Here is a 13,536-nt window from a genome sequence, read left to right as displayed (position 1 = left end):
TGGACCTCATTTTAAAATACTTTGCTTCTACCTGGATGCAAACACAAATAACAGATCTTTAAGTGAGAGTTCCTTCAAATAATTAATGAGAATCTAGTGATGAAGGAGATAAGATAGTGATTATAATTATAATTTTACAATAAAGATTTTTAAATATATTATCTAAAACTTTGAAAATAAAAATGAATCAATTTTAACCAGAATTTAACAGGAGAATTCAATTTTATTTTTTTTATTTTAGGAATATATTTTCAGGTATTGGAAAGACACTAGCAGTAAGGTAAGAATATACACAAACAAAACAGACAACAAACCATTTGAAGTCTAATTTGGGCATGCAGGGGAATGTTTACGTATTTGTATTGATAGGTCAAATAAAAAGATCAAAAGAACAAAAATAAGGTCAACAAAAAATATTTTTTTAACATTTATTAAATGTGTTTAAGTTTTTCAACTTCATAACAAGATGATACCATTATATTTCTGCAAAAAAACATATTTTTTTATATATTTTTCATTTCTCAAACAAATCAATTTTACCCACGATATAACTTTGAGATTTAACTATATTCGATTTTAAGAATAGGCCCTATATTCACTGGTACGGGAAATGCACTTGGAATAGAAAGTAATCAAATAATAGCGGAAAAAATGCATTAGAATTATAATTCGCCTTAGAGGGAAAAGTCCATTTATGTTGGGATAGTTAAATGTCTTCCAAGTGTTTATAACATAATTAGTACATTAACCTGTCTAATCAGATGTTATCCACAGCAATCTCCTCCATTCGATGTACCATAAAAGAGTATAATCTAGAGTCATATTTACTACACAAATAATACATGATTGCTTTTAATTACTGAACTTTGGTCATTTGCTTACTGCATACTGGCTTCTTGTCACACGCAAAACTACATTTGGCCTCTTGTAAAACGGGCTGGTCCATGGTCCAGAAGGATTTAATGAAAATGATCACGGTGAAGATATACAACACTGGTTCTAAACATGGCTTTAGGTAAGGCATTGTCTATAAAATGACAATGTTATGCAATGATGATTTGCTAACCATCCATACATTTTTCCTAATAACTATTTGTAAAGCTCAAATGTTTATCAGCGTTTTTGGAAGTGTTTTTAGGCTTTGCCAAAAAAAAAAAAAAAAGTAGAGTACTGATGGGTTAGCACATCCACCTCACAGAGGTCATCAGTTCTAATCTCGCCTTCCTGCGTGGTTTTTCCATTTTCTCCCTGTTTCTGCGTACACACTACACTTCCACTTTTGTCCACATGGCGCTGCCATAATCCAAACCGAAAGTTCCCTCGTGCCGCTTTAAATGACATAAAGGAAGCACTGGGTGCGAGATATGATGACGACTCGAGCCTGCAAGCCCAACTTCAGGGAAAATAAAATCCCATAGGGGAAAAAGAAGCCCAAGTAGCCGCTAGACGAGCTGCTCAGCTTTGCAGTTACATAGCACACGTTGGCTAACGTGGGCTGAATGCAAGACTACAACAGGACGCCCTAGTAGTTTATAGAACTGTTTCGAATACCCGGGTCAAATGGTAAGCTTGTTCATCAGTCGCTCGTTGTGTTTTACGCAACTAGCATCGTGCTAACGATTTTATTAGCCTCCGTAGTGTAGCGAAGCGGCTAAGTTAGCTTTTGGGCTAAACACAAACGTCAAAACATTGTACGTGTGGTTCATACAGTGTAATATTTACTAAAATGATGGACTATCAAATATCAATCATTTTTTGTGCCTATGAAATAAACTTGAGTTTAGTTATTTATTTTTCAGCGAGATAGCGAAGTTAATGTTACTTAAAAAGAAATCTCTCAGTTAACGTCAGTTAAGCTTTTACCTGCTATGTGCCACTAAGTTGTGCAGCACTCATTGCATTCATTGTGTGCCCTGTACAGGTTTACGATTCTGTGCAAACATGGGTGACATGAAAACCCCGGATTTTGATGATCTTCTGGCTGCCTTTGACATCCCAGATGCCACAGGGTTGGATGCCAAAGAGCCCATCCAGGAGGGGAATGATGAGGCGCATCTAAAACACCCGGGAGTTTCCGCCAATGACAGTTTACTGAATAACCAAGCAACCCCTGCTGTGGATATTCCCGCTGTGAGTGTGATTGTGAAAAACACACATCACCAGGAGCCGTTGGAAGGTTTTGGAAATGGGCTCCACTCAGGACCAGCTTTGCAAAATGGATTTAATGGACAGGGGTCTGGCGAAGCAGCAAACAATCTCTTCACTAAGTCTTTCGTCTCTGCTCTGAATGGGGAATTCTCAAATGAATTTCTTGGAAAGGCACCAATTCAACACAAACCTGATGCAACTCCACATTTTTCCCAAACACACTCTCACTCAAGTTCTTTTTCCAGTCCTCAGTGTGAAGACATTTTAATAAGAAGAGAAAATGTGCATCCCAAGCAAGAGAGATCGTGTTTCCCAGAAGAATCCTATTTGCTGGAACCTTCAGCGGCAGACAAGCCACAAAAGAGGGATCTTTGCTTTTTCGATGAGCTCCAAAAGGATAATAAGTCAACCGGTAAAAGAAATGAACAGCCACCTGACAGCAATGTCACTAATAAAGTGACAAGTGCACACAGTGGCCTTCCTCGTCTAAGCAGTAACAAGACCTTTAGTGAAAGTACCTGCAATTTGGGAACCTCAGTGGATGGCCCTGACTCGTTTTCTCAAATCAAACCATATGCTTCCAAAGTGCCGTCTTGTCTTGAAGCTCTGGTTGCTCTCAATGCCAGGAAGGACCCCAGCGAGCAAATAAAGAGTCCCAGAGAGTCTCCAGCAATGCACAGCGACTGCATGAAATACAGTCCCAGGGTGAACATATCACCTTGTAGTCCAATGAGCCCACTCGAAGCGGTGAAGCGTCTCATGAAACCGCCCGACAGCCCCGTGAGCATCTGCAGCGACAGCAGCGGCAAGGCCGGAGGATCGCCCCCAGTCGTACCCAAGGTCAGAATAAAGACAGTCAAAACCACAAGTGGGCAGGTGAAGCGCACCGTTACCAGTGTGCTGCCCGATTCCGAAACGGACGACGTCCACTCAGCCTACGAATCCTCACCATCGCAGAGCTTGTTGAGTGAGGATGGAGCATATTCACCAAAAGTCTTGCACAGCAAATCGGAGGAAACGCTCAGGACTCCCATAGTGTTCCAGAATTTATCTGTCAGAAGATCAGCTGCACTTCGGGCACGTACGCCAAAGAGAATATCTTCTAGTAAAAGACATACGGGAAGCTCAAACTTCCTTCCTAAAGCAGCACACCTTGCCAGTTTGAACCTTGTCCCTCACAGCGTCGCCGCCTCGGTGACCGCCCGCTCCACCTCGCATCAATCCAGCCAGCACCCGCTCTCTTCAACAGTATGCAGCACCGTCCCTTTGGTGCACCAAATCAAAACCAAAACTTGGCCTAGGACGTCTGTTCCTAGCACAGCGGCGGACACCTTAAACCGGCTTCTTAACAACGCCAACCCTGTGCCGACATACGTTCCCGACCTGAAACCCCCGCCTGAGTGCGACATCCGCCTCCCGGCACGAGGCTACCGCTGCCTCGAGTGCGGGGACTCGTTCGGGGTCGAGCGAAGCCTCGCGTTCCATTACAGCCGGAGGAGCGTCCACATCGAGGTGGGCTGCACCCACTGCGCCAAGGCCCTGGTGTTCTTCAACAAGTGCTCCCTGCTGGCGCACGCCAGGGAGCACAAGAACAAGGGCGCGATGATGCAATGCACGCAGCTCCTCATGAAACCCATTGCCGAGTCGAACATGTTCACACCTCTCAGTACAGAGCCGCTCAAAACGGACTCTCGTGCCACGTCGTCACGCTCGCTTAAAAGTCAGCCAATCATGCCTCTCTATCCCGACAACGTCACCCACCACAGATTGTGGTGCTTGGAGTGCAACAAGCAAATGTCGGACCACCAAGCACTCGCTGGCCATTATCAGTCTCTGGCAGACGATAAGAAAGGATTGGTGGGTATACTCTTTTTGCGATATAAGTTAAGGCTAATGAATCCCATCTCATTGATTGGTTGGTTATTGCCGTTTTAAGCAAATCTTCAAACAGGTTTGTTTATTTTGTTGGGATGGACTTTGATTAATTTATCATGAATTTTGTCACTTATGTGGAATTGATTTTTACGTGATAGTGTCTCGACAGAATTGAGGCAAAATGATGTGACACTCTTGATTTCGTGTCATCTAGTCTTAGGTAAAAAGTTAATGTAATCAGCTATAGAAGGTTAAGATCCATCTACGCTGGTGCTGAATGATTTTGAAAAATATTAAAAATTCTTTCTGCCGCTCAAGGTCACCGTACAAAACACATGGTCATAAACTAAAATAAAACTAACAGGGAAAACGCGAATGAGAGCAGTTAAATTAAGATAGATTACAATTGCAGAAATTTGTGAGAGTTATAATGAATAGGCTCCTTTAAACAGATGTGTTCGGACTTGAAATGAGGGAATGAAACAATGTTTCTGAGGTGGCGTGGGAGAGCATTCCAGAGTCATGGAGCTGATCGGCTGAATGCTCTGTTCCCCATTGTGGTTAGACGGGCAGATGAGACAGACAAGTGTAATGATGAGGAGGAACTCAGCGTGCGGGAAGGAATGGGAAAATGGTGGAAGTTGGCCAGAAATGAGGAGAGGGGGGGGAGTTGTGGATGGCCTGAATGCCAACAGAAGGACTTTGAAGTGGATACGTGACTGAATGGGGAGCCAGTGAAGCTGCTGGAGAACAGGAGTGATGTGGCACATGCATGGTGTTCTGGTGATGATGTGGGCAGCTGAATTCTGGACTAGTTGTGATTTATGGAGGGCTTTGTGGGGGAGGCCAAAAAGAAGGGTGTTACACCATCCATGACGAGGAGTGACGAGGCTGTTGACCAGAATGGCAGCAGAGTGAGAGAGACAGAGAGGATTCATGTTGCAAGTTTAAATCGGCTGATCGGGGTGTGCTAATGCGCTATCGAGAATTACATCCAGATTCTTAACCTGAGGAGAGTGTGTTGTCAATGGTGAGAGACAATCTGCTTGTTCTGGATAGTGTGAATTTGGTGCCAATGAGAAGAACCTCAGTTTCGTCACTGATTTGTTTAATGACTGCACTTCTTAAGCACTGAATTTAAAATTGAAATTTATTTGAATTGGATTATTCATCCCTAACGTTAACAATGGTACAACTTCTTCAACCAGAGTTATTCTGCATAGTAAGATGTTGGCATCGAAACGCGCTTTCAGATCAGACGGCTACAGAGAATTCCCATCCCTAACTATCTAAATAAATTCTCCCAAAACAAATTTGCAATGGGTGTTTGTTATGCTACGGACTTTTATTCCTACGGTGGCCTCTTAATCTGAATCTGTACAAGTAGTAATGCGCCATAGTCCATCACTAAGCCACACAAACGCAATAGTTAAGTAATGTTTACAGGAAATAATTGTAAGAAAAATGTTTCCTGGCCAAAAAGAAAAAAAAATCAAGTGGAAAAACTAAGTACAGCATTAACAGAGTCTCGTCTTGTGCCTTTTAATGGCGTATTCTTTCACCCCCGGGCAAACTAATCAGTTGGGTGTTATTTGTAACCTTGAAACATGTTGGCTCCGTCCTTAAAAGCGAGGACACTGTATTTGTGTATAGGCTCAAATTCATATATTTGTATTGTTACTACTGCCTGTTCACGTTAGCCTGGTTTCAAATGAAATGTATTTTTACTGAACCCATCCATGTACTGATTTTAAATATGCCCCCCCGCCCAATCTCTTCCAACAGATCTGCAAGATTTGCTCCATGTTGCTACCCAACAGGTGCAGCTTGAAAGCCCACCAGCGCATCCACGCACTCAAGCCCCCTTATTGCTGTCCCGAATGTGGTGCCGTGGGCCACTCTGCGGACATTCAGAAGCACGTTAGGGAAAACTGTCTCCACTATGCACGCAAAGCCTGGTACAAGTAAGTCAGTGAGTCTGCTTGTGTCTTGTGTCAGAGTCATGGCCTGCATTAGATGATCGAGACACTTTGGAAAACCAGTGGAAGAAGACAGGATGGACGTCATGGTTTGTTGCTTCCACTTTTCCAAAAATCGTTAGCGTTCGTATTTTCAATGTGATTTAGATCCGAGCCGTTGTTGAAATTGGAAGTTCCTCCTCAGAAAGTTTTAGGTCAAAATCCACTGCTATTTGGAACTGTTGGCAGTTGGCCCCATCCTGACCCCTCTTTCACCCTGACAACATTCTCTCCGTGCAGGTGTCTTCACTGTGAAGTGGTTTTCAAGACCCTTCTAGGACAGAAGTCGCACATTGAGGAGAAACACTGCGAGGTTCTCCACAAGTGCTCTGCCTGCCCCGTAGCCTTCAAAACCTCAGAAAGCTATGAAGCTCATTTAAAGAATAAACACAGTTCTAGCAGAATCCCTCCTCAGTAAGTTTCACCCTTGTGACCACATCATTATAAATTGTGTCCGATTTCAATTGCTCTCGACTAAATGTCTCTCTTTCACAGGTTGAACTTCAAGTGCTCATGTGGTGATATTTTCCAGAAGAAGTGGTTACTCTTTCAACATTTTCATCAAGAAGCCAACAAGCGTCTGTCTTGCGTATTTAAGTGTCCAGAATGCAACTCGGTCTTCTCTCAAAAGCAGCTGTTAATGCAGCATTTCAAGGTAAGCCTTGATTGTTTCAACAATGTGACTGTTTGTAACTTTGTGAGTGTAAAATATGCCCCGGAGGAATGTTTTTGGAATGGAATGCGGGGGAGCATTTGAACCCTTGAAAAATTATGAAACAAAACTAAAATGCAGATAATTTCTGCATTTTAAGTAACATAATAATAATAATAACAATAATGAAGTTGCAGGCAGCAGCAAATTGTCCCTTGAACCCTGAGCATCACTCACATTATTTGTGATTTAAAAAAAAAAAAGAAAAAAGCTTTGCAGTTTAGTGTTGCATACCGGATTTGGGATCATTCTAAAAATAAAATTTCACTTTTGTTATGGTTATTTTAGTCGTAAATTTACTGCTTCCTGTACAAATTTGAGCCTGGTTAGACATTCCCGCCAAATTTCATGTTGATTGATGAAACGGCAGATTTTTTTCTTTTTTAACGCCCTTCAACGAGCGCTACTACGTTTCATCTTGTGTGACTATGCCCCGTGTTCATATTTTTGGTTTCCATAGAGTGTACATGGAGGAGAGGCGAGACCAGAAACAGATGTGAACAGTAAACAAATGCACCGGGAGGACAGACACGTACATGCCCCATTAAAACGCATGGAGCCTCCCCGAAAAAAGGCAGAGAAGGATCGCAATCCTCGAGTGAGGTCGTCCGGCTGGACCTGTGGAGAGTGTCTTCAGTGTTTCCCTGAGCGAGACCTCTACATTTCCCACTTGAAGTCCAAGCATGGAAAGGTCAGAAACCATTTACACTTTTTTTGTGTGTGTTTTTCTTCCAGCACACATACACATGAAATTGAATTTGCTTACTCAGTTTTGATCAACGTTAGATTTTTTTTTTCATTGATTAGATTAACTGAAATATATCAATTCCTCCACTAGCTATCATAACTCTGAGAGTCCACGTCTTTTATTAGAATACATGAGTGGAAAAAAAATGGGTTGTTGCAGCACTACTTTAAATTCAGACTTGCTTGTATGCTGGAAAGCAACAAAGCCCCCCAAATTGTTTAAGAATTTGTGATGTAGTTGGGGGGGACCTTGCATAGTTTTGCATTTACTTTAATATAAGAAAATGTCCATTGGGATACATGTTGGTTATCTATGACCTTGCTTGTAAAGCTATTAAAAGTTTCAACATTTTCTGTGTTTTTTGTTTTTATGAGGTGTTAAAGTAAATACTGTGCATAATTTCCCCGCATTGTAAAAGCATTATCTAATCTTATTGCTCAAACACGTCATGTTTATTATGATTATTATTAGTAATATTATGTGATTGTGCAGAAGTAATAAAGTCATTGATAATGGATTTCTTCAGAACCCTCAATAGTACGTGCCGTCCAAACAAATAGGTGTTCACGTGTGACATTTAAATGTTCACTGAACGTTTCCTGTCCTCAGTCGTCCAAGCGCTACCCCTGCCGACAGTGCGAGCAATCGTTCAACTCCACGACGAGCCTAAGAAGACACATCCGTCGTGACCACGATGGCAAGAAGAAAATGTACACTTGTTGGTAAGATCATTGTAAAGATGAACACATTTTAATTGTAGGGTGGGACCTCCAATGTGCAATGCAATTTATTCCCAGACACTGGTTTAGTTGTTGACAATTGTATCGATATAAAAGGAAAAAGACATTAGAGGCTTCTTTTTCCCTAAATTTGTGGCATAAGTACTGCTTCCGACACAAGATTCCACTATATTTAATCATATTGAAATTAACCATCTTAATTGACTGTTTTAAGGTATTGCACAGACAGAAAGACAACATTTACCAGCAGTGTGATGATGAAGAACCACATCAGTCTGATGCATGGAATCAAAAATCCTGACCTCGGCCAAATGCAGAAAACATCCATGCAGGAATGCAAAAAGGTTTTGGGCAAGGTAACCGCATATTTCACACAATAACTATTAGTGTAGCTATCGCTGGTCATCATATCGAGACATCTTTCGGTCACAGGATTCTGGACCATTGAGTGCAGGCAAGGAAGAGGGTTGGGACATGGCAAACTCCCTGGAGTCTCCTTCAGCCAAACGTCTAAAAACGCAATTGCGCTGTTCCAAGTGTGGATTCATCTCAGACGACAACATCCAGTTCCAGGAGCACATAGCGAAACATAAAAGCGCGCAAAACACACCCCAGTGCCTTCACTGCGGCCTGTGCTTCACGTCACCGCTGTCCCTCAGCAGACACAAGGTCATCGTTCACAAGGTTAAAGATCCCGAGGAGGGGGAGGTGACAGCGAGGGACCGTTGGCCCAAAGTTGAGCCCTCGCAGACAGACAAGGTCTCGCATTCTAATCTCACTCAGACATCAGAACAGTGACATTAACGTCTACATATCTCTCGAGCTGCTTTCCTCTTGGAACTACCATACGCTGCTCAATGCTCCGCATGGTCACACTTTTTATACAGCCGCTGCAGCACATTATAACAAAGGTTTAAAGAAAGCAGGATTTTTTTATTATGCATTTATATAGCTATATACAGAGATGGGCATTTTGTCCCTGGGACAGAACGATGACGGACGGACGGACGTTTTTGTGTCACAGGAGGGAGGACGAGAAGTTTTGGGTATAAAGGATGGACAAAGCAAGGGCAGAAGTGGGTTTTCGTCCGTCCCTTTGAATACTGCTTGATTAGACTTAAAATATTTGCACTCGAAGCAGAATGAACTCTTTTAATATATTGGCTCGCTCTCTCACTCTCTGCCTCACTCTCGCACGTACGCACAGCTGTGAAGAGGCAATTTAGAGCCAAAATAGGCTTTTTATGTTGCGTCTAATTTGAGCGAAGGGATAAAGTTCAGTAAATAAAGCCATCTCAATCGTGCCAGGTCCGGTCCGTGCTAATCAGCGAATTTGCCTCGTCTGACCAAATGTCTGATCAAGGTTCCGGTAAATGCGCTCCCAGCATTCCTGTCAGCACTAAGAAGTGCAAATAGCATTTAAAATGCTTGTTTTGTGTCTATTATATTTCATCCATCCATCCATCATCTGTACCGCTTCTCCTCACTAGGGTCGCGGGGGGTGCTGGAGCCTATCCCAGCTATCTTCGGGCAGTAGGCGGGGGACACCCTGAACTGGTTGCCAGCCAATTGCAGGGCACACAAAGACGAACAACCATCCGCACTCACACTCATACCTAGGGGCAATTTTGAGTGTTCAATCGGCCTGCCATGCATGTTTTTGGAATGTGGGAGGAAACCGGAGTACCCGGAGGAAACCCACGCAAGCACGGGGAGAACATGCAAACACCACACAGGATGGCCGAAGCCGGGATCGAACCCACGCCCGATGCTGTCTCTCACTGTGAGGCCATCGTGCTAACCAGTCGCCCACCGTGCCGCCTCTATTATATTTCTTCAATCTTTATTTTATTTGTATCATTTGTGAGTATTCTTTTCAGTTTTCTGTTGTGTAATAATTTTTGTTTTAATGTGACACCGTGTCCGTGGAGGACGTGGTGACAAATAACTTGCATACACGAATGAAACACTCTTTAAGATTAGCCTGATGCATGCAGTAATAAGACAGCTGATGTCTCTCACTGCCTCTTGAGTGCCACGATGTAGATAATACTCCATTTAATAACGTAGACACCCGCGGCTATTTGTCAGCAGCAGCTAAGATGAGTACAAATCTGTTTCTACAGTTTTAACTGTCATTTAACTGCGTTCATAGATTATTATTTACCTTTGCATGCTGGCTATTGAGCCTGACTGGCACTCATATTGCAGCTGAATCGATTTTTTTTTTTTTTTTAAACAAATATTTCATCCATCATTATAAGGGAGCAACAAAACTGGGATTTTAGTTTTGATACAAACCGATAACAACATGGATAAGTTTGTGCTTTTTGTTTTCACTTGTGTAATCAACTGCAATTTAGTTGCTTCAGTCTTAGTATTAATGCCATCAAATTTCTTCTGAATGGGATTCCCGGCACTCTTGTTATGCACTATTCATTTAAAAGCAGTACTAATGACCATAAACAAATGATAAAGCCTTCCAAGAGTTGGGCTGCCGGATAAGAAATATGTTTCACAATATGACCATTGTATGCTTTAATTATGTGGGTTTTTTTGTTAGTGGGGGTGCTTGTAAAGGGGAAGCGGAGGAAATTGAACGTGAGGTTTAGCAGTATTGAAAATACGTCTGACTGCCTCAAAATGACGTGAAGCGGCACACGAGTTCTGTAATGTCAAAATCGTGGTACATGAATCAAGATCAGAAAAAGCGTATTGTGACTAGCAAAAAAATAATATGAAAGGAGGCAAGTGAGGGACACCTTTACTGTGACTGTTTTGTGTTGAAAGTGTGACAGTAACTACCTCCATGGTAAATGGCAGTGATTGTTCAATGTGCAGAGAAGTTGCAGATAATCTCAGTGCAATGCAGAATGTGTATTATCCCACATTATTCAATTTTATAAATTGATTTTTGGGAACCCTATTGGGATTATTAAGTCATGTTGACTTGTGATGTACGTGAGTTCTTAATTTTCTACTTTCTTTGCATCTTTAAATTGCAGCATGCGGCTGCTCAGGTTGGCATGCATGATTTGTCCTTTTGTGCTTATTGAAGGATATATTTTTTTTGTTTTACTTTGATACCCTGTACCGTGTCGACTTGTTTACCTGCCTTAAGAGCCTTGCTTAAGCTATGACATCTATTCACCATGCAGTGGCCTGTGGGTCTTACTGTTTTGTTTACCCAAATTTCATACAAATAAAATGGTGCATTTAATTATATTTCTGTCATGCCTTTTGGGGTGTAACGGAAAGAATATTTGATGCAGATTTTGTTTTGGAACCCATCGACACAGAAGCCTCCAGAGCGGTGACTTCACCTTATTAGAATATTAAGCCCATCCTTTCCCGTTATAACTGCTCGTCTCCAGCTCGGAGGGCAGAAATAAAGACAATTTAACTGAATAACAACTTGATAATGAAGGGCAATACTGTTTGTAGAGCAGGACTGCTGTTTTGTCTCATCCTCTTGTCATACGTCGCCATAACTTCTTCAAGGACTCTTCGTTTAAATCGGATGAGAAACTCGAGGATGAGGATGCCTCCAGGAGTTGGAGGAATGTGGGCAACAGGTAAGAGAGATCATAGTAGATTCAGGGTTTTTTTTTTTTACATTAGATGTTCTGCTTGTGTTGATTTAGGTCATTTCATGGGCAAGAAAAGCCTGACAGAGTCCGCTGAGGGCATGGAGGTCATCAATGGAGCAGATGACGCCATGAAAGACCTGCGGACCATCTTCATAATCAAACCCAAAATTGGCCACAAGACGTGTCCGTTAAGTATATTTTTCGAGTCAATATCATCATAGGGTGCCATTGAGAATTCCAGCAAAATAAAGGTGAGCTGTGCTGACAAATAGATGACAGGGAGGACTTTTTGGGGGGTTAATGTTAGCATTTAATGGGCTAATGGTGGACCTTCACTTAGCAACTTGCAACGTGCGCACAGTTTAACAAGTATATTCAGAATTTCTGAAAGGGTTTTACATGAGTCAATATTTCACGGTGACTGTGGAACAGTAGATTTTTCATCACAGTTTTTTTTTCATTTAGTTACACTCCAAAACAAAACCCAAAAGTTGGGTGATCTTAAAATTTCCAGGCAACAAAATATTTTAAGATTTTGCTCATTTGAAAATTGGCTTTTTGCATTTTCAACAAAGAAATAAGAGTGTACAGATCTAATTGTCACTTATATTGTTCCCCACCTTAAAGATGTAAGTAAAAACAACTTGGCAAATTGTTTGTTTTGTTGTGCTAACTAACATTGGCCCAAAAATTATGTGCATCCAATGACATCAATGGTACAAAATGAAGGAAACATTTTTTAAGAGACCTCCCACTGTACTGCAATATGTTTGCAAAAGTTTGGCCACTTCTAATAAGAACTTAGATGACTGAGTAATTCTGATGATGCACTTCATAGTGATATAGATCCATTTAGTGATTGTCATGATTTTTTGCATATCAATGATTTATTTATTGCTTCCAGAAAAGGAGAAACACCTGCTTTATGGACACGTCATCCAACCTTCGACCCCAACGGAGGCAACACATTTTTTCTCGCAACAACAAAGATTGATATGTAAAATAAATATTTGTGTGGATCCATCGTCTCTTGTAACACACTCGCTGAGCTCAACGTGTGGTTTAACTGCACAAAATTCTGATCTATGGTATTGACAGCAACATTTTTTGATTTTACTTTTTGTGTCAAATGCACTCCATCATATTATGAGTTGTTTCCGATTTTTTTAAGCTTAGTATTAGAATAGAAACACATCACTTTGAACATTGGTGTTTGTCTAAAATGTGATTTTTTAGTGTAGTACCAAAAATGCTCTAATTAGCTGAGACAAAATTCTTGCATGTTTTAACATTCTTGGCAATTAAGATGATACTGACTCTCTGATGAAGTGTCCAATGAGTGTTGTGCTTCCAATTCTAGGAATCTAATTATGTAATGTAATTTAAATATCCTTTTTTTCAACCAATTGGTCTTTGTTCTCTTCTATTTAGCTTTGCATTTCACGATTACATAAAAAAAATAACTTAACTAACTACACGGTTAATTAAAATGTGAATACATTTGTTAAATACAATTCATTTTTATCATATTGCAAGCAATGTGATTCAATTCAATGTGTTTTTTCAAGATGTTAATATTGAGTTTGATAGATTTAACTGTCGTTTTGTTCAATAAAAACATCAGACAACGCCAGATAAATACATTTTTAAAATATGAATGAATAAGTCAAAGCGTGTAATAATTTATATCGTCTTTTACGTAGGT

The 13,536-nt window shown here is 41.1% G+C and overlaps 1 protein-coding gene across 2 annotated transcripts; it reads left to right on the top strand.

Annotated features, from left to right (window-relative positions):
- Positions 1-1,377: 1,377 nt before the first annotated feature.
- znf592 (zinc finger protein 592) lies at positions 1,378-12,850 on the top strand. 2 transcript variants are annotated; one of them, XM_088299455.1, is made up of 11 exons: positions 1,378-1,563; positions 1,922-4,005; positions 5,809-5,987; positions 6,282-6,455; positions 6,537-6,696; positions 7,214-7,444; positions 8,111-8,223; positions 8,456-8,597; positions 8,674-11,816; positions 11,886-12,082; positions 12,736-12,850. In XM_088299455.1, the coding sequence occupies exons 2-9, from the start codon at positions 1,942-1,944 to the stop codon at positions 9,037-9,039; spliced, it is 3,429 nt and encodes a 1,142-aa protein (XP_088155581.1). In that variant the 5' UTR covers positions 1,378-1,563; positions 1,922-1,941; the 3' UTR covers positions 9,040-11,816; positions 11,886-12,082; positions 12,736-12,850. The 2 variants fall into 2 exon arrangements, with proteins under 2 accessions (XP_088155581.1, XP_088155580.1); XM_088299454.1 differs by having other exon boundaries at positions 11,886-12,850.
- The last annotated feature ends 686 nt before the right edge of the window (positions 12,851-13,536 follow it).

Source organism: Idiotropiscis lumnitzeri, chromosome 6, assembly GCF_059441095.1.
Source record: "Idiotropiscis lumnitzeri isolate Australia: NSW breed Sydney's pygmy pipehorse chromosome 6, RoL_Ilum_1.0, whole genome shotgun sequence".
NCBI classification, from domain to species: Eukaryota; Metazoa; Chordata; class Actinopteri; order Syngnathiformes; family Syngnathidae; genus Idiotropiscis; species Idiotropiscis lumnitzeri.
Note: the sequence above shows the minus strand (reverse complement) of the source record. Positions and strands in the feature narration are given on the sequence as shown.

Excerpts from the sequence above, each read along its gene's own strand:
- znf592 (XM_088299455.1), top strand. The coding sequence starts at position 1,942 with ATGGGTGACATGAAAACCCCGGATTTTGATGATCTTCTGGCTGCCTTT. Across the intron at positions 4,006-5,808 it reads CAGACGATAAGAAAGGATTG|ATCTGCAAGATTTGCTCCAT; the intron begins GTGGGTATACTC and ends CTCTTCCAACAG. Across the intron at positions 6,456-6,536 it reads TCTAGCAGAATCCCTCCTCA|GTTGAACTTCAAGTGCTCAT; the intron begins GTAAGTTTCACC and ends TCTCTTTCACAG.